The following is a 20,837-nucleotide window of genomic DNA, read 5'->3' as shown; positions in this document are numbered from 1 at the left end:
AATATAACCCGTGACATCATCTCCACGTAGTCACGTGACGGTAGTTCTGTCCGCCATATTTCCTAATACATGGCCAAGAGTTTCTAAAAAATTGCCTGGTTTTCTGTTTTCAACCAACAAATACAGACGACTGAGCGCGAGTAACAGGTAACCGGGACCTCTGTGACACCAGCAAGATGTCGGACTACGACAGTAACCCGTTTGCGGACCCGGAGGCGGGCAATCCTTTCCAGGTGGGTCCGTTTTTCTTCATCTTTCACGTCGACATTTTTGGCAGGAAGTCTGCGTGCCGACTGTACTGACAGGTTTTGCTGGGTGTCGTCTGTGTACTACGTGTCACCCTACCTGCGACGTTTCCTCCCTCCTCTCACACATCTGTTTGTACAGAAATATAGCATGATGACCGCTGAGGGAGTACTGTAATATTCATGACTTTGCTGCTCTGAGTATGAGAAAATTTGAGAGGAATTGAAATCGATATATTCGTTTATATTTTTCCATCTCTCTTGGTGAGGTAGAATTATTAGATGATACAGCGCAGAAGATCAGCATATGTTCACCTGTTCACATTAAACGTCTGAACGATCCATTTTGACGACGTTGATTAGGAAACGCAGATATTTTCTCAATTAAATATATATACAGAAATACCCGAGTGTTTGTATATCTTATCATCATCATCAACAACAGCATGTGCCAAGTTATCATAATCTATATTCGACTCAAAGGCAATTTTCACACGATTATGGCGTTTATAGATTTTACTACCAAAGTTTGCACACAAAATGTTCTCATTTTTGTTTTCTACAGAATGTTTTGTAAATTATGTCAACAGAGAAAACACATTTTATTGCATAACAATGATTAATCAGTATGTATGTGATTAGATTTCATTAAAATAACAACGGTTTCTATTGTTTGATCTATTGGCTTCATGATGATAATGAAATTGACAATATGTTTGTAGCACCCCTTTTTAGCAAAGTAATTGATGGTTTTGTGACTGGAACAGGTCAAACAAGCTACTTGTCAAACAATGCTGGGAGGTGCAGCTAAATAAGGCAAAATCTATTTACTGTCTGATTAGTGTCAGAAACAATTAACCATTCTCGTATTGCTACTGTAGTTCTTGATTTGTTAATGGTAACTTAATTTTAGGTACTTAAACGATCACTAAAATTTCATCATCGCAAATTTGATGATTAACATTTGAGACTGTGGTGTTTGTTCACACCTTTAAGATTAGATGCCGTGAGCTTTTCCCTTTCCACCCCCCAACCGCTAAAAGTACCATACGCAATGCTAAATGGATTTACTGTATCATCCAATCATGATACTGGGCTATGTTTAGAACTGCGTCATGATGTTGGGAGAAAGGTGTGTAACAACAAAAGAAGTCAGGTGGCGATGAATGAATAGCCGTTAAGAAAGTGAGCTGGCCATCACGGGACCACCATATAAATGTATACAGAGTAAATGTTTAACCTAGGATCTCCTCAAACAGCACATTAGCTAGTTTGTTGAGTTCCAATAGGATTGGTGAAGCACATCCTGTTCCGTGTTATTGAAGAAAAAACTCAAACCAAATTTGGGGCCATGATGTTGAGAAGTTTAATCATACATGTATATTCTGTATAGAAAAGATTTGTAAAAGGCAAGTCAAAAAATTGTATAAAGAAAACAAGACATGCATCAGATAACCTCACCATTTTCTGAAGGAAGTTTTTTTCTTTTTTGATATTTAGTCAGACTCCATGATGATATATATTGATATTTGATAATACAATACAAACTGACCAAAAAAAATTAAGACAATCTTGTGTAACCCATGACTAACAGCCCGGTGCTGTCAGAACCAAGTCATGTGCAAAACATTACTCATACAGTATTAGAATAACCTGGGTAACAATGCTCTAGGCAGCTGCATTTCCATCTAGCATCTACAAAATGTACAGGCATGTTCAAGATGTTTGTAAGATAACACCATTTCTTTAGATCAATATTTTGTGTTCAATCAATAGAGCCTATCCGAAACTTGATTATTTCTCATTCAAAGTTAAACAGGATTCTGCCTCAACTGATTTTTTTTCAAGACAAGATGCATGTGGGAAATGGAAGATAGATAGGCACCATTCTGTGGTATTGCCCTTCATGATATCTTGTACATGTCATCAGTTCATATGCAAGGCTAGCTGCGATGAGGTAAAACATATGCAAAGTACAATTTGAGAGCAGCGGTGAGCTTTCACTTCTGAATAAATGTATAAAGTTAGTATGATGTATGGTATGAATTGTGATTTGGCAATGCAGCAACTATGGATCTCAGTCTGAGCATATCAATTTCCAGTTTGAGCTAGAAATGATAGCCCCAGACTGTCAGCACTGAAGATACATCATGGAGATGGGGCTGAAATTGCTTGTGCTATATTGTGTGACATAAACTCCTCATGACCGGGCCTCAAATTGATAATGATATGATGCATGTTACATCTCGGCATGATCATCATAAACGAACTATCTCAGTCTGGGTTTCAAATTCATTTTTGGAAACAGGTGTAATGGTGCATCTTACCTGAAAACTTAGGTGCACAAAATAAGGAGACTAATCAGTAATACACTGTTGTACACATGTACCACAAACTTTATTTTATTAAGGGCTTTTTTTTCTGACACAAGTGTGACAATTTGTTGTTTTCCTTGCTTGCAAATTGCTCCAACTCTTTTGAATATGACATTATAAAAAAAAAATGGTATTCTGTCTGTTTAAACCGAAAAGTGACAATTTTTTAACGGCCAGACTGCCAGTAAAGGTGGCCAATATAGAATGGTGTTTGATGGCGGATGAGAACTCTAACCTTGATTCCATCAGACTTCCTATCCACACCTCTGTCCTCTATGTAAACAGTCATGTTTGCACCATGTGACTTGGAGATTTCCTCCCTCCCTTCCTTAGTGTCGGATTACTGTTTGGGACAATAAGGACCCTGTCTACCTGTAGTCACTCTTGTCCACAGTGTGCTGCGTCTTGTAAAAATACCTGAGAGAAAATATTTCCCGTAAACCACACCCAGCACTTACATGTAGGATGATGAACAGAAATAAGCCTTAGGGCAGATGATTTGGCTTGTTTCTACAAAATACAAAAGACATACTAATACCGAAATAAATATTGAACCTTCCATTAAGATTTGTCTTTATCTACCTACAATGATTTCACTCACACTTGTTCGTAGCTTGTAAGTTGTATAGAGAAGTAAAACATAATTATGGGCCTTCTGGCTGTTTTTATTATCAAACACCCCCATATCCTCGAGCCATTCTCTACTGATCAAAGAACAAGAATTGGGTCACTTCTGCTCACAAACATGAGCATCACGTGGGGTACGTGCCATCATAAATATGCATTTCAAGATGTGATGATTGTAAAGTATGTTTCTGAAAAAGGCTGTATGATTATGCAATCTTACTTTTACGTAAAATCACACTATTTCTAGAACAGTCCTTCTGCATGAAGTACTTATAGTTTTAGAACACCCTGTTTTTCTTTTCACACCTTCAGACATCTCCAAACAGATGTTGGATGGGAAAATCATGATGTTTTCCTAGCTCCCCTTTCCTTAACAAAACGGCCTCCTAAGTCGGTAAGGCCATTTGTAACAGAAACAGGGAACTAGAAAAATGTCGCAATTTTGGCATTTAACCATTTCATTTGAGTAACGGACTTGGATATGCATCAGGTACTTATAAAGGGCATTTACTTGTAATTCCTCCAGCTCTAAATTGATGGTGCTGCATTCCCATGATATACCAACCTGCATTGCCAACATATATGTATTTTTTTTCCAGTAATTGCAACTGCTTACACTAAGTTACAGAGAATTCACATTTTTAACATGAAGGTTTGAGGGACAGGTGTCAATGACAGGTCCACAACAGGGGTATTGTAAAGTAAAAGAAATATCAAATTAAGCAAGTACCAACTGTCTGTTGTACTTTTCTCATTTGCTATAATATGCAACTACAGAGACATATTCTCTTATCTGAACAAATTTTCTTTATTCAGGAAAGAAAAGTTGAAGAATTTCACTATTGTTACTCAGCTAGTCACAATGTTTTGTTTAAAAGGAAGGTTTACTTTACAATCCCATCAGTATGACAGTCTATCGTTAACAGAATTATCCCACTCGACTGTTTCAGGATCCGTCAGTGACCCAGGTGACCGGTGCCGCCCAGCAAAACTTCACTGAGGAGTTCAACCCTTTTGCTGAGCAGGATCGTACCACTGTAAGTAGCTTACCTTTTCATTTTGACATGAGGTTCTCAACAATTCAGTTCAGTCTTTGATCCTTGCCATAAGTAAACAGCTGATATGTTTGCATGTATTCTAAGTGTTTCTCAACATAAGGAGTTGCCCTTTAGAAGCCATACCATGGTAAATGGTAAAACCTGCTTAATTGTGGGTTATAGACATATTATGAGCAGAGGTTTTCTTGTAGAGGCTAAACGAGGTTGATGGGAAAAATCTTACTATCTCCTATACTTTAACAAGCTGACTATATGTGTTGTGTTGGATACTTTGATATCTATACCTCTTTCTCTTTGTAATTGTTATCTCACAACTGGATTTTTTCACACATGGATTTCTCCCCTTCACCCCACCCCCCCAGGCTGCTGCAGGGAAGACCAACCCTGTGGTCCCCCCTCCCCAGAAACCCCAGCCAGCCCCGCAGCCTGCCGTCATGAGACCCACAGAAGAGCCCCCTGCCTACTCACCCAGCGCTGCACAGGTAAGGGGGGGTTCTTCAGCATTTGCCTTTGTAAAAAACTGTACGGTTCTTGGTGGCAAATGTGCTAGATGTTGGCACATCGGCAACCAAATCTGTAGTGTGTTTTTTGGCACACTTTTAGACAAATTAGCGCTCCACCATCAGAGAAAATGTTGTTAAGAACTTAAGTGCCTTTCCCAAGTTGGGGCATGGAGTCCAACGCTTTAACTGTTGCGCCACACTGACGCCATTTGCCTGAGAGGCTTGTAACAATTATATTTCTTGTACCATACCTTTGGTTACCATTGCAAAGTGAGCTCTACAGCTGCCTTGGATGCACAATGTCACATTCTTAGGTCAAGAAAATTATCTTCAAAAAGTTCATCTGTCTTCAATTTACAAGGCTTTTTTAAAGAAAGCACTACTACTAACTATAATGATGGGTGTTAATCAGAAGTTAGAATGCACTGACTGCTCCATATGTGCTCATGTATCCATCACATTCCCCTACAGCAAGCCCAAGGACCTGCAGTTCCCACCAATGAAGACCTTATCAAGCGACAAGAGGTAAGGGTTACCATCAACTCATGAAAATGATATCTATGCATATACTAGTAGAATGCCTTTATGATTATTTTTGTATTCACTGATAGACCAATGAAAACATTACTCTATTCTAACTGAGGATTCCAATTGGTTCAGGATGTTTTGTGTTTTAAGAACTGTTGTATTGTTTACTGTATTGATGTATCATAAAGCCAACTACCTCTCTACATCATAGGAACTGGAAAGAAAAGCAGCAGAGTTGCAGAGAAAAGAGAGAGAAATGGCAGCTGGCACATACAACGGTAAGACAAGACTTTTCTATTTCAAACCAACAGAAGTTTTGCTTCTCAGTCTTTTAACCTTTAGCACACTGAAGTAGCAGTTTGGCACCCAATTCCTTAGTGGTTACAGAGTTAGGCAGCAGGGAGAAGGTTAAAATGAAATGGCAGAATGCAAACAACTTGAAAACAAGGTGTCAACAAAGTGAGAAAAAAACATTCTAGTGCTGATAGCTTTTAGATTTCTAAACATTTCTATTATATCCTATGGTAGAAAATCTAATACTAGTAAGGTCACAAAAGTAGCTGCTGTTTTTCCATGTGTTCTTACTCCTTTTGTTGTTGTTTTTGTTGGTGTTGTTGACAGCTCGAGCAAACAACTGGCCACCCGTGCCATCCTGGTGTCCAGTAGGGCCGTGTTTCTATCAGGATATCGCTGTAGATATTCCTCTAGAGTTCCAGCGCACTGTCAAAATGATGTACTACTTGTGGATGTGTGAGTACATCACTCTGAATATCCCCCATTTACATTAATCCGCCAGGTTAAATAAATCTGCCACTTTAAAAAACAATGGGTGTGAGAAATCTTTAGTGCAGCACCCCCCAGGTATGCACAGTGAAGATATACAAGAGTGCATTATACCTTGACGTAGGGTTGGGAAGTATCTTTTCAGGGTGGCGGAATCATGTAACCTGGTGGAATAATGTTTGATAAATGTTAGAGGAATTCTGTTCATTTTTATTCTGCTCTCCTTGATTTTAAATGACTGTTTTTAGTCCAAAAGCAAGTGATGTTCCTGAATTGGCTATGCCTTTTTGGCAATTGATTAATATCCTTTTTTTATGGTACATGTAACAGCCGCTGTTTTTCCCTAGAAAAGTTATCAATTCTAGTAATGTTTATTAGTAGTCTTTGTCAGTGCATTTTCATGCACTTTGATTATGGATTGAAATTGTATTTTAGAACAGAAACAATTACATGGAAATTCTATTTGTCAATAATATATCTGTACTAATGACATTGCCATATGACTTGTATACAATATCATGCACCCATTTGCTTGAAGAAGTCCTTGTGAATATGTATATCAGATGCTGTTTTAAGTGCATGGATTTGACATGTCATTTGTATGTGACTGTTTTGTCGTTGATTTGTAATCTCCTTTTTTAACATTCTGAATGTGCCATGCCATTGTTTTAAGGATGCATGTTTGTAATGTTAGTTTTTCATTCCATAGGTTTGTAATAATAGGTACATTCAGTTTTTTGACTGGCCTTATAATGCTTGTTGTTCACTTTGTAGTTCTATCATGATTCTGTCGTGCAAGGAGGTTTAATGTCATATCTCATTTTGCAGTCATGAGCATGGTCCCCAGGACATACATCTTACACAACACACATGACTCTAACCTTGACTGTGACATTGCCCTTGTGATTCAACTGTATGATCTTAAAATAAAACTGTGGTCACCTTGCACTGTTCTTCCCAAATGTCTGCCAACATAGATATTTGTCCAGTAACAAATCAACAGGGAAAAGTAGAAAATGAAGAAAAAATGAAAATTTAGATCTCAATAAAACAAACAAACAAAAGTTCAGACAAAGACTAGTTCAAGTACAACAAATGAACAAGACTTTTCATCTTTTATTGCTGGCCATCACACTTGACTTTGGTCACTTGCATACGAAAATGTCAATATGCCAAAGATGATGTGTTGAAGTATGGTATTACATGTGCTTTAACTTTAATGGGCACCTGAACAGTTCGGAAGAACAGTGTAAGACAACAGTGTATTGTGTTATCTTCAGAGGAGTTGTGATGCTTGCTTGGTATTGGGCCTGCCTTGTTGTATTTTTATATGCATCTGCCAACACATGGTGAATTTGGGAGGATGTTGTACAAAGAGGGAAATGCTCAATGGATACAAGGGAAATATTAGAACACATTGATAATCATATTTGAAAGACAATTTTTTCCACGAACTGTAATAAATCTGAAAGAAAATTGGTACCACTGCTTTCCCCAAGCATCTTTATTGTATAGATTCAAAAATGCAGATAATTAATGGTCAAGTGTACAAGCAAACATCTCAAACTTTTTTGTTGTTGTATAATCTGCACCAATCAATTTCCAATCCGATGTCACGCCTTCTCTCCACAGTCCACGCGGTGACGTTGTTCCTAAACGTGCTGGGATCGCTGGCGTATTTCTGCTCGACAGGGACCAGTTCCGCTGGCATCACCTTTGGCTTAGCCATTTTCTACCTGATTCTGTTCACCCCTTGTTCCTTCCTTTGCTGGTACCGGCCGCTCTACAAGGCCTTCAGGTAACCATGACAACCCCACAGTGGTCATGACGGACTATAAGAGTCGTGAGATTTTCTACTAGCTTGTCAAAACTGTGTGGATGGACTCATTTGGCCCGCCTCAGTCATTCTTTTAAACTTGAAATATATCCAAAAGCAACTAATGTCAAAACTGGTAAAAGTTTACTTTCTCATATATTCTACAATTGCTTCAGTTCAGTGGCTCTTACATTAGATAGAATTTAGAGAAAGTTTTCATGGCTAGCTGTCATAATTCATCAATTTTTTCTAACTTGTAATGTTAGCTCCCTGCTAGTTAGTAGAGTTCCTAAAACTTTACATTACTCTAGGGCTATTATAGGTGTCAGGTCAGATTGTATGGAAGACAACTTTCTCAGGAATTATTTTCAACTGGAACGAAACTTTTCCACCAGAAGTGACAGCGAAAGAAGAAAAAAATTCAGACAAAAATCTGATGTTCCAAACTTGCAATGATTCAAACAGTTTTGAACAAGCTGGTGGAAAATATTCATGTTTAACCCGTCTTATTTCAGGGACAGGACTTATAATGTATAATCAGGTGTAAGGGTGCCACTCATCTACATGTAACTGGACTAACAGTACAAAGTTTACCAAGCAGAAAAACATCCCTGTCAAGAATAAACAAGTCTTTTTGCCAATAGGACATTGAAGACAGGAAAAATGATTAATCAGAAAATTGACCTGAACTGCTGAAGATGACCTCATCACCCAAATCAACACCACCATTAATTAGCTTGAATCAATTATACATAATCTGATCAGTTTATTGAGATAGAAAGTAAACAGGAAGAATCAACAGCCTTGAGCAGAAGTGATTGATCAGACAAATGTTGGTTGGAAATGAAGTAAACATCAGCATTTCCTCCCCGACTATGTAGTCCATGCGGTCACCTTAGTTCTCAACCTTCTCATGATGGTCGCGTACGTGGCAGCAATGGGGGTGGACCTCACCGCGGGAATCGGCCTGGGGGTGGCAATCCTCTTTACGCTACTCTTCCCGCCTTGTTCGTTTTGCTGCTGGTTCCGTCCGCTTTACAAGGCCTTCAGGTATTTGGAGATCTCGCCTAAATCGGAAGAGATCCACGCGAATCAATGAAACAGAGCTCAGGAAAATCAGTAAAAGAATAATTCAAAATCATCAAAATGACAAAGATGCATGGAATCATAAATGAGGCAGAATGATTCAGGTTCTCCCCAGTCCATGCCACCACACTGTTCTGAGCATGCCTGCCCACTGGTGCTGGATTCAGTCTCCTCTTTTCTGCTCTGCATCTCCTCTTCTTCATACCTACTTGTCGGTACCAACAACATCAGACTGATGAAGATTTTCTCCCTTGCATGGACATCTGGTAACACTCGTGTCTTGTTCATAACAAAAGACGTGAACAAGGTTATTTGTTTTCATGAAGATCCTTTGCATCCCACAATATGAGCTGCAGAAGGTTATAGTTTGTTATGTACCAGACATGAGTGTTACTGGATGGTCCTTTTGCCTGATTCACATTGCAGAGTCACAGGACTGTAGTGCTGAGAGCTTAGGGCCAGAAGCAGACCTCTTACAAATCAAACACAAGAGATGCTACATGCATGGTTGTACAGAATGCATGATGGAAAATTCCTTTCTGTACCTCTCCAGTCCATAGCATCACCCTGATTCTCAACTCAATTATGCTGATTGCGTACTTCGCCACGGGCATTCCCGGCGCATACAACGGAGGGGTGGGCCTGGGACTATCGTTCTTGTATCTCGCGGTTTTACCGATATGTTCCTTCGTTTGCTGGTATCGCCCAATGTACAAGGCCTTCAGGTGAATTTCAAAGTAAAAACCCAGAGTCGCAGCAACAAATCAAACGGAAAACAATTTGGTCAGGCTGGCACAAATGAAAAAAGACATTTTCACTCCTGAATTTTAGCCAAATACGGAGTTTATTTCGATGCACAAGTCTGTTCAATAAACTCTCCTCTTGCAATAACAAAATGCAAAAATATACCGTCCTTATGTCATAAGTAGTCACGATGATACGCACCATCTCTCTCTAGCACAAATAACAGCTTCCACATGTAAAAGCTCACTTGACAACGTGACAAACTGTAAATGACACTTGAAATCTTCTATGAAGAGTGCCAGCCTACCATGATATGATTGGCACTTTTGCACCAAGATTGCTGCTTCTGGACTAAGTGTTAACGTAACGGTGTGCCGTGTTGCTGTGGATAAGGTTTGCTGTGTTGCTTTACTCCAACTCTCTCTGCGGGGTTCGTACCATCGGGCAAGAGGAAAAACTAGGACAATCAGTAACGGTTACTTGAACGGAACAGTAGTCTTGAAGAAGTTTTGGGGATAGACAAGATCAGTTTATAATGGCATGTGGTTGACAGAAAGGTCAAATTGTGAACACCAAATTTCATCTGAGAGAGAAGAACAAAAATTTGTGCTAAAAGTTATAGAAATGTTGAACTGTTCTCCTACTCAAAAATTGGACTCACTGGAATTTTGGACTGAATCACTCAGTGTTTTCTCGCTCTGAACACGTGACTTGTCGAACGTGAACGTGTGACGTCGTGCCAAAAGTTATTAAGGGTTATTATCAGTAGGGGTACGAACCCTGTGACTATCTAACTCCACCTTGGTTCATCAATGCAATCACTAATAATTGTGCAGCTTCATTTAATTCATAGAGAAATTAACCTAGTTTTAAGGCTGTATCTAAAGCTGTTGGTTTATTTAACTGTTGTTGTGTAGTTCCTTGTTCAGATCTTTTATAACAGTTATCAATGTGTAACAAAAGTTACTAACAAACTGATATTTTTTGGATATATCCATTTTATCCGGCACAACAAGTAATGTAGTGTACTGTTTCATTCGCAAATATTGGTATTTTTATATTCTGATGTAAGAAAAATTGTGAAAAGATCGTCTCCAAAAAAAAGGAAATTATTAAGATGTTGTCTGGATGCATCTTTACATTGTTCCAATTGCCAAGTCTTGAATTTTTTCCTTTGTCTTTCCCCCCAACAGGAGTGACAGCTCCTTCAACTTCTTTGTGTTCTTCTTCATCTTCTTCTTCCAATTCGTGGTCCATGTGATCCAGGCTGTGGGCATCGGTGGATGGGGAACTTGGTACGTGTTTGGACTTTACAGTTTTTATTTACGCACATTGTACAACAAATGTTTTTGTTCACTTGAAAGTTCATCTATGCTGGTAGAAGTCATTATGTACCAACACAAGAAATTGGACTTGGAAAATTTGTCCAATTTCTTGTGTTGGAAATTGCAGTTTATCTTTGATACAAGATATTTTTGTCTTATTGTAATCCTGATTTCTTCATTCATTATGGAGATTTATTAATTACGAACATTTGTTATTAAGCGATATCAGTTTGGTTAACTCGTATATTAGTTTAAGCTAGTTTCCATATAATGTTGTCCTGCCATTGCCTTTACAGTGGAGCCAATCCTACTTAAAAGCTAGCCAAAAAATTAAAGAATTGGTCATGTCTATTCCAATGGTATTATGATCCTTCCTATTGTAAGCCTTGAATTGAAGACAGACTTTTTTTTTTTACAAGTAACTTGAAGTAACCTCAGTGAAAGAGGAAAAAAAATCAAAGTGCCAGTTTCTGTATTTGCAATATTGACAAGTCTTTTTCAGTGCAGACTTTTGTCTCACCTAAATGTACCTTCCCATTAGGATGCGGACTGGAAGGACAGGTGTACAATGTTTTGTCTGTTAAAGATGGTCTCGTTGGCAAAAATGCAAAATCATCCCCACCTGCCAATACCTTCAACACTAACATAGCTGCCCTGCGGCACTGATGCCTGTTTTATTTCAGCGGTCTAATCAATGGCCTGATGCTGGTTGGGTCAGGCAGTAGGGATGACGACAAAGGGGACCTGACCATTGGCGTGCTCATGATCACCGTGGGCTGTCTCTTTGCCTCGTGTGCTATCATGGACATGCTCTTGCTTAAAAAGGTATAGAGGTTGTGCATGTAAAAAAAGCAACCCCCCGGTCGGAACGGATGTCTGCTTGGGTCCATCTGGTAGCTTGGAATGAAGGGAATTTCATTCAAAAACAAACGTAGTTGTGTTTGATGGTCAACTTCATTCCAGAAGGAAATTCCACAATTTACGACAAATTTTCATATGGATGTTCCAGTCTCTTTCTCTCTCTGTCTTAGCACCCTTTATCTAGCCATTTGACACTTGATTCCCTTTATTAGTTACAGAGTTAGGCAGCAGAGAGAAGGTCAGAAAAAAGGTCAAGAATTTAGCTGAAAAATACAATCCTTGATGTTGGATGGAAAGCCTGTGAAATCAAACACAGTGCAAGGCAGTGGAAAAAGGATTGCACCATAGCTGTGTTTGACATGCAGACGACAAGAAAGTTGACAAAACTGTTACTACCTCAGTTCTAAGCAGACATCCTTCACACAGAGCATGTCCTATTCCCCTGTTGTGTCCATTGCATGCATTTTTTACATGCCTGTACTTTTGTTCGCCCCCCTCCCTGTGTAGTGGTTGGATTAATGGCATTACGGCAGTCACCCAGAACCCTGGTGTCGGAGCCATCATGCTGATCATAGCCGCCTTCTTCACCATATCCGCTGTTCTCAGCATTATTTTTCTCAAGAAGGTAGACCCTTCCTTTTTTTTCTGTTCTTGTTTTTGGTTTGTCTTGTGTCAAGAGAGCCAGGAAGGTACTAATGTTCTGTTTACTCACCTTGTAAATGCACAGAGTAGGTGTATGATACACATGATATCGAGGTAAAAAAGCTGAATGCTGTTTGCAATGCACAAATGGCAGTGCTTTGGGTGTTCACGTAAATTACACCAAGGTAAACTGTGAAGTGAGACTGTGCTATAGACCTTTACATGGATGCACGTACACATTGCATTGTAGGTGGTCCATAGTTTGTAGGGCATACATGTAGGGCTGTCACACATAGACAAGTACAAATCATTACCTTACGAATGGCTTTGCTTTTTTATTTTGAATAAGTCTTAGTTTGAGAAAAATTGAGGAAAAAATGTCAGTTTGAGAAAAATGGAGGAAAAAATGTCAGTTTGAGAAATTGGAAGAAAAACCCAAAATAATTTCTTGATGGCTCTCTTCTGTTCTGGTATTTTATTACTCAATCTGTGTTATTTACTTTGTACTTTTAATGATTTAGTGTTCGTCCTTACCTTCCAAAAAATGGTGTTCAAACTTTTTATTCCTATGAAGCTTTCCTTTTTTTTAACCCCAAATTCACCCTATTATGTGGTCAGTTCGCAGCTGATCCCAGGATACATGTATGTTGACATCATAGCTGCTTGTAACATTGTGCATGTGAGTGCTACATGTGTGGATAGATGTTCTAAATGTCCTTTTTAGAGAGTTGAATGTGCATTATCAATAGCTTCTACTTTTAAGGTTTTTCTTTGTGAATGTACACATGCAAATTTGTCCGTAACAAGTGCACAACAGTAAATATTTGGTGCATTGTGATCTTGTGAATATCTTCTTGACCGTGATTTTGGTGTTCATTGTCTCTAGGTGCACAGCCTGTACCGTACGACAGGTGCCAGCTTCGAGAAGGCGCAGGCAGAGTTCACCGAGGGCGTGGTGACCAACCGCGGGGTCCAGAGCGCTGCTGGGCAGTTCGGCGCGGCCGCGGCGAAGGGCGCAGCCAGGGGCGCCATGTCGGGCGCGTCTGGGAACCAGATGTAGTGACCCCCTCAGGGGAACACTGCACGTTGTTTCCGTCTGATCATAACCACGATGCACTGCTAAAATTTGGGCTCTGCTAACCCATCTCCTTCCCAGAGTTCTAGCATGACACATATTCTTATCGTACTCCCCCATTCACTTCCAGCAAAATTATGGTTCCTAGGGCAGAGTAAAGATTAACATACTGTACCCCCTCCCAAAAAATAGAGTTATGATAACAATGTAGTGTTATGCTTTCTTTGGTTTTAGCTTGTTCCAAATGTAAGTCCACTTTGCTATACAAGCTGGCCTTGCACGATTAACAAAAGTCGTGTTTGAAGGCCAGGTGATGTTGCAAAGTAGAATTTTATAAGGGACAGTCTATAGTTGGAAAAATCCATTGCCAAAAAGCTTGTACCGAGATAACGCTTTCCCCTTAATATCTCCCTGAAGTCTGTCCTGGCAAACCCCCCAGCTGTGTGGTAGGAATGGACAGTGAGAAACAAATCTGGTGTCAGGACATGCTTTCCATGTAGGCCCCCGGCTGAATCCAGCCAGAGTCCAAGTAGGTGTAGCCTCTGTGGGACTAGAATATAGAGCATATTCATGTGACATGATCTGCCACCATATTTACATTTGAGTGCAACATAACTCAAATGTTTTTAGACCTATAGAGGTCTAGGCCCATGATCTAGATCTATGAAGTGGCCAAAGCTTATAGAATAGGATAACACTGTATTACACAATGACGCTGTGTCTGATTCACTGAAATATACATTAAAAAAAGACCAAAACATCTTCATTGATATCTTAACTCATTTGATGGATATCAAAATTGAGATCACATGAGTGAATATGCTCTATACCAGTTCTGATTGTTTAACTAATGAATAACATACCCTGATGTAAGCAGTCCCACTGCTGTGTTCAGACCTTCATATTGTGCTGAAGGGAGACCATTGGCAGATTGTGATTATCCTTTTTTTTACTAAGAGATGCACGGGGGGACCTGAGAAAGAAATTTTTAAAAAATTATGTACATTTAAGTGTCTAGATGTACATCCATACCTGCATTAATCCTATTTAAAGAAAATGTTGCTCCAAAGAAATAGTGCTGCAATATATTCACAATCTGTACATTTGAGAATTGAAAACACTTTTGAAAGGTAATACTATGGCCACACTTTTTTTTATTTCCTGGACTTTCTGAATACTTAATCATAGCTTTCACTGTTTCTCTTGCTGTTTCTTCCTTTGTTACTGTACTTCCTTCCTTTATCATTCTACCTTTCTTATCCCCTTTCTTCCTGTGTTTCTCAAAGTAAGTGAAGTGCAAGTGGTGTGGCCCAAAATTGTGTACAGAATGTGTTCAGTTTTTTATGCTATCGACACATTCCATCCAGATAGTGGCACTTCACTCTTCACATTCTAGTGCTGGTCAACATGGAGACTGTAAAGTCTAAGCTTTTTCTTGTTATCTGCCAAACTACCCCTGCTGAGAACAAAGTCATTTACCGCTAAGCACATTTCTTGTTTCCTTTGGAATGTAGGAAACTTAGTCGGAAATTTCTGGTGTGTTTGCTTGTAGAAATACATATGAGAAACAATGTCACATTTATACAGAATTTCTAAGGTAATGCATCAGATGAACATTCACAGGAACTTTCTGTAGTACAAATGTACATTGTAGTATTTCTGTATTCAGGATATACATATACCTATAGACAACATGTATCTGCTGTGACAATGTGTCATTTGGTCCTTTAGGGTGGCTTTACCAAGCTAAATAAGACAGATAGATATATTCTTTCATTGTAAAACAGTAGTGATGTTTTTCTTTGTAACATATTGTATTACTAAATCAGATCTTAAAATGGAAAACATTCATCTGTGTATGCAATAGAACTGTTGTTTCCCATGATCCATCTCTTTGAAATGGGTCAAAGGTTACAAGAAGTTTCTACAACTCACAAGAACTGCTCTGTACTCATTTCTGACGTTCATACCAGAGTCTCGGATCGAGTATTGACAATATGTTATAAGCTTGTACTATATATAATTTGGGGCATGTAGATGGTGAAGTAGAAAAATAAGTTCACTTTGTTTGACCACTTAGTGTGGGTGAGTACATGTGTCAGCCAATTTGGTGATTATAAGGAATATTGAAGCTAGTTTTTCTGGGGTCAATCTAAGAATTTAGATAAATATTTAGAAATCTCTGGAGTTGGGGGCTATTGTAAAGGCTTTTAGCATTAGCATGAAATATTACACATGGTTCAATCTACTCTAATGACATCGGTTTTTGGAATTAGTAGAGGAAGTTGCAATCTTAAAAGGCATCCAACAGAAAAGAATAGACATTTGATGTACATGTACTTGTTTTGTTCCAGTGTTGTCGTGTTCAGTTGCAGTGCTGCTTTAACATCTTCATGCAAATTTGATGGCACAATTCAATACAGCATTGCTCCATTAAATGTACATGTACATGTAGATTGTAGAATTGAAATTAATCAAGCGCTAAATTTTGATGTGTACTGCACATTGTTCTGTGTTCTTTTGCACTTCAATAGATGTTCCACAGTTTGAAGCTTGATTTCATAGAGCTTGGGTTGAGAGTACGTCGTAAACTTGGAGAATTTTGACTTCAAGGAATATTTGAAGAAATTATAGATGTACAAGTGAGATATATCCACCTATTTGTATGTGTATGTGGTTGCTAATGTAGATCTTGGTGCAAATATGCGTACTTATACACAATTTTCAAGGCACAGGATGTTTATTTAACAAGATACTGAAATCAGCTATTCCATCCTATAAAGTTTGATGCCTTCAATATTTCTGTTGTTTATGAGTTGTCCACCCATTTGGTAAAGCACACTAGTCCAAATTTGCTAATAACTTGACTGAAAAATTTACTATACCTTGACAAAGAGCAAAATTGCAAAAAGGCATCAATGATTTCCTTGCTAATGAAAAATTTGCTGATTTCTAGCATGTAATAATCTGTATCACAATGTTGTAGTTTGATGTATTTATTAAATCTTGTGTACTATTGTTTATTGAGGACAGATATGGTACAGATTGCTGTAAACTAGTGTAATTTCTACCAGTGTGTTAAGATTACAAGAACGTTAAGGGGACTTTGAGGCCAGATGTGCTTTCATCCTGTAGGTTTGGATATTAAGAGGGTTTCTGAACAAACAATAAAGCTGATGCTATGTATATTGAAGGGAAACAGCAATGGTGTTGACTTTATTTTGATGAAACCTTTTTCATTTGATGCCAGGCATACATGTACAAACTATAGGAAAACTTATACAATTAGAAAGACTGTTCAATTGATTTGAAACATAAACTTTTTAAAGACTTATAAAGGATATACTAGTAGATGGCTTTGGCCCAATTTGCTAATGTAAATAAGATAAATACAATATCTAATATTTGAGATGTGTCATACATTTGAATGGTACATTGTATTGTACAATACTTTGATTTGTATGTGTAAATCAGGCCATTGTCCTGTGTGGTGCCAGTCATATAACACCTTCAAGAATTATTGAACTCAGAGTTCATCAGTGTACATGTATTTCCATTGATCAAAAACACTTTTTCATGGAATAACTCAGAAATGCCTCACAATTTTGACAGACTTGTTGGGAATAATTAGCTGGTGTAATGTAATCCGAAATCTAAAGCTACCTAAACATTTCAGAACGTAAATGGACAATCCCTCACCTTAATCAGTTTCTTTTAGAATCTTTCCTGCTTTTGACCCGGGCCTAGTGCCCCTTAGGATGTCAACATTGCGGATATTCCTGTAATGGAACAGTCCCTGACGCGTCGCCAAAAACCGACCGCCTGTTAGAGTTGACGTTGATAGATCGAGCCTTTTTCCGGTCGCCATTTTCCTCCTAGCTTTTTCATCTGTCAGCAAATTCTCTCAGTCTGCTCGCTAGAATGCCCGAATCTTCATATCTGTATTTCCGTCTCTGATCGCTATTATCCGTCTTTGATCTTTCTGAGATCCCCGGGCTTGGTTCGAGAGAGGTAAGTCTGGTCATTGTATGTTTATCTTGTACACAACTTCGGGAGAGTTCGCGTTCGCCTCTACGTTCGCCCCTCCCCCGATGACCCTTTCTGAATTCTTTGATTCTCTAAAGTTTTGGGGTCACGAGGATGACAGAGACGTTTTGCTGTCGTCAGCATAACCTGTGTTGTTTGTATTAAGGACTATGGCTTTGAACTTGGATGGAAGTAAGAGCCAACGTCAGATTTGCGAAGTGTGTATGGAGATGGCAGTGACTTTCAGCAGTTCGTCGGTACCTCAAAGGACGGGGGGGGGGGGGCAACTTTCTCGAGTTTGAAGACATAAGATTTGACGGAAAGCAGCCAATTCAAAACATGGTTTGGTAAAATTCTAACTTGTTTACTTTTCTCTCACGGTGTCGCCTTATTGTTATCTTGGCGATGTTCCAGCTTATCTTACCATTAACAATCATGCCATCTGGATTCTGGCCCCCTCACAACTCTCCAAGCAGAGGTTGGAAGGGACTTTGTTAACTTTTGATAGACCCTGAACAGAAAATTGGGACGCCAATGGCGGAAGCTGGTGCATTCAATAGAGAACCCTAACCTGATGGCATGGAATACTTTTTCAGTATATAGTACAGTATTATTAGAAGTACAACCTCATAGGTTTGACTACATTTTTGTTTCAGATGTTGCCGCAAAAGCACTTCAGTGGACCTTTCGCACGGAATGGTAAACAGAGTTTGCTTGGCTTTCTGAGTGGGAACAGTTGCTATGGACCCACCCACCAAACAGGTTTAGAGCAGAGAGGCAGCATTTACAGGGACTGCAGCACTAGTTAAACCATGTTTTTGCCCAGGGTTATGTGGGTCCCCAAAGGACAGGGAAGGCCCCAAGTTAGCAGCAATAGCTCTCAGTCAAGATTCTCTGAGAGGCAAGTGGAAGGAGTAAAAGATTCACAGAAGGGGAGCACCAGAGAACTTGAAGACTACACCAAGAACCATAACGTACCTGAAGTTAAACTCGTCAGGGAGAAAACAATGTCGAACAAATTTAAGCTTAAGTCTTTGCCTCTTGATGATCCTGTAAAAGCTGATGTGCCTTCAGTACCAAATTACAGTAGAGAAGATGTTGTTAACGGTACAACTGTTGAAGCAGTCAGGAAGAAAGCCAGGATGACTAAATTTAAGCTAAAGCCTTTGCCTCTTGCTGACCCTTTCTGTGAAAAGGCTGATGTGCCTTTAGGACCAGACTACAATGCAGAAGGAAATGGAGTGAGTGGTACAAGTGATATTCCTCCCAATGTTGAAGGGCCATCATTAAACATTGTATCTCATACCTACACCTGTGAAGTTAGCCAGTCAAGAAGTCAAAATGTCAACACTCCACATCATGCAGCCAACGAAGAAAAGGACCCTCTGAATGAACAGAATGTGTGTCATCCAGCTATTCCTAGGAATTTTATAGTTGTCATCAACAAGCCATACATTGACGTTATACCCAAGCCACAGCAATCACCACTGAGAACCCCGCATCTGGTGAAAACAAGGCACAAATATATGAAGAAACCCATGCACTATACCCCAATGAGGAGGGGACGGCACCTGGCAAGTCCTTGGCGCAAACTCCATGGGCAACAGAAAATAGTCCAAAGCAAGAGGTGCACGTTGTCGGCAAGGTTTGCTAAACTGAAGAGCAAAGATACATATAAAGAACAGACTATTGACAACAATTCTCCAGAAAAAACGGTAGCAAGCAGCAACCTTGTTCCGCCAGTGCACGAGTGGTTGAATAACTTCTTTGGAACGAGTAACAGCTATGGCAGTGGCCATGGAAACAACACTGGTGGAACCACAGTTGACAATGGTAGCTTTGTGAAGCTTCGATACATGCTGATGGCTCTTCAGACTGGCAATGTTAATCAGCGGAAGGCTGGTGATGTGGGCAACCTAGATACGGTTGACAGTGATGTAAAGGAATTACATGTGGACAATAATAGCAGTGAAGAGACACACAGAGACTATGGTGGAACTACAGACAATGACGATAGCTTTGCGAAGCCTCAATCCATGGTGAGAGCTCTTCAGACTGGCAATGTTGATCAGCCGAAGGATGACGATTGGGGTAACCTAGAGGAGGAGGATGGTGATGTGAAGGATGTTCATGGGGAGAATGTTAGCAGTGAAGAGCATGATGAAGATGTCTTTGAAGAAAAGTTGGAGATGCAGGAAGAGGACATGGACACATCGTGCACAGAGTCCTTGCAAATGGATAACTCGGAGGCTAAGGTAAGAGGTATTGAACTAAAGAGCAAAGATACACCTAAGGAACAGACTACTGCCAACAATTCTCCAGGAAAAATACCAGCAAGCAGCTACCTTGTTCCACCAGTGCATGAGTGGTTGAGTAGCTTCTTTGGAACAAGTTACAGCTATGGCAATGGCCACGGAAACAACACTGGTGAAACCACAAATGATGATGATAGCTTTGTGAAGCTTCGATCCATGTTGAGAACTCTTCAGACTGGCAATGTTCATCAGCTGAATGCCGGTGATGAGGTTGATGTAAAGGATTTACATGTGGAGAATAGCAGTAGTGAAGAGAAACATGGAGACAATGGTGAAACCGCAGATGACGACGGTAGCTTTGTGAAGCTTCGATCCATGCTAAGAGCTCTTCAGACTGGCAATGTTAATCAGCTGAAGGCCGGCGATGGGGAAAACCTAGATGAGGATGATGTTGGTGTAAAGGATTTGCATGTAGAGAATAGCAGCAGTGAAGAGTATGATGATGAGTATGATGATGATGTCTTTGAACAGTTGAAGATGGAGGAAGAGGACATGGATACCTCATGCACAGAGGAGTCCCTGCAAGTGGATAACACTGAGGCTAATGTCAGTGTTGAGCTAAATACTGTAAAGAAACCTCCAAAGAATATTTGCGAGGACCTTTACACCAGTTGGGGTGCAGGTGTGAAACATACTGGAAATAACAACAACAACTACAAACTGGGAAATGCAGGGGGAGGATCCAGCCCAATGGTGGAGAGCTGGCTCCAGGCAACATACAAAGGAGGGAAGAATGTGAAACTCAGTGAGGAGGAAATCCCAGCAGGCTGTGAGGAGGATGTGGAGCTCATCGACTGGAAACATCTCCTGTGTCTGCTCTGCAGGAGA

The 20,837-nt window shown here is 39.7% G+C and overlaps 1 protein-coding gene across 6 annotated transcripts; it reads left to right on the top strand.

The window, feature by feature from the left end:
- The first annotated feature begins 53 nt into the window (after positions 1 to 53).
- Positions 54 to 13,774, top strand: LOC136427869 (secretory carrier-associated membrane protein 1-like). Of its 6 annotated transcripts, none has more exons than XM_066417066.1 (10): positions 54 to 233; positions 4,198 to 4,284; positions 4,668 to 4,787; positions 5,280 to 5,333; positions 5,548 to 5,614; positions 5,958 to 6,086; positions 9,575 to 9,746; positions 10,959 to 11,060; positions 12,459 to 12,576; positions 13,480 to 13,774. In XM_066417066.1, the coding sequence occupies exons 1-10, from the start codon at positions 177 to 179 to the stop codon at positions 13,651 to 13,653; spliced, it is 1,080 nt and encodes a 359-aa protein (XP_066273163.1). In that variant the 5' UTR covers positions 54 to 176; the 3' UTR covers positions 13,654 to 13,774. The 6 variants fall into 6 exon arrangements, with proteins under 6 accessions (XP_066273163.1, XP_066273160.1, XP_066273164.1 ...); XM_066417063.1 differs by lacking the exon at positions 12,459 to 12,576 and adding an exon at positions 11,774 to 11,915; XM_066417067.1 differs by lacking the exon at positions 9,575 to 9,746 and adding an exon at positions 8,817 to 8,985.
- The last annotated feature ends 7,063 nt before the right edge of the window (positions 13,775 to 20,837 follow it).

Source organism: Branchiostoma lanceolatum, chromosome 2 (assembly GCF_035083965.1).
Source record: "Branchiostoma lanceolatum isolate klBraLanc5 chromosome 2, klBraLanc5.hap2, whole genome shotgun sequence".
NCBI lineage: Eukaryota > Metazoa > Chordata > Leptocardii > Amphioxiformes > Branchiostomatidae > Branchiostoma > Branchiostoma lanceolatum.
Note: the sequence above shows the minus strand (reverse complement) of the source record. Positions and strands in the feature narration are given on the sequence as shown.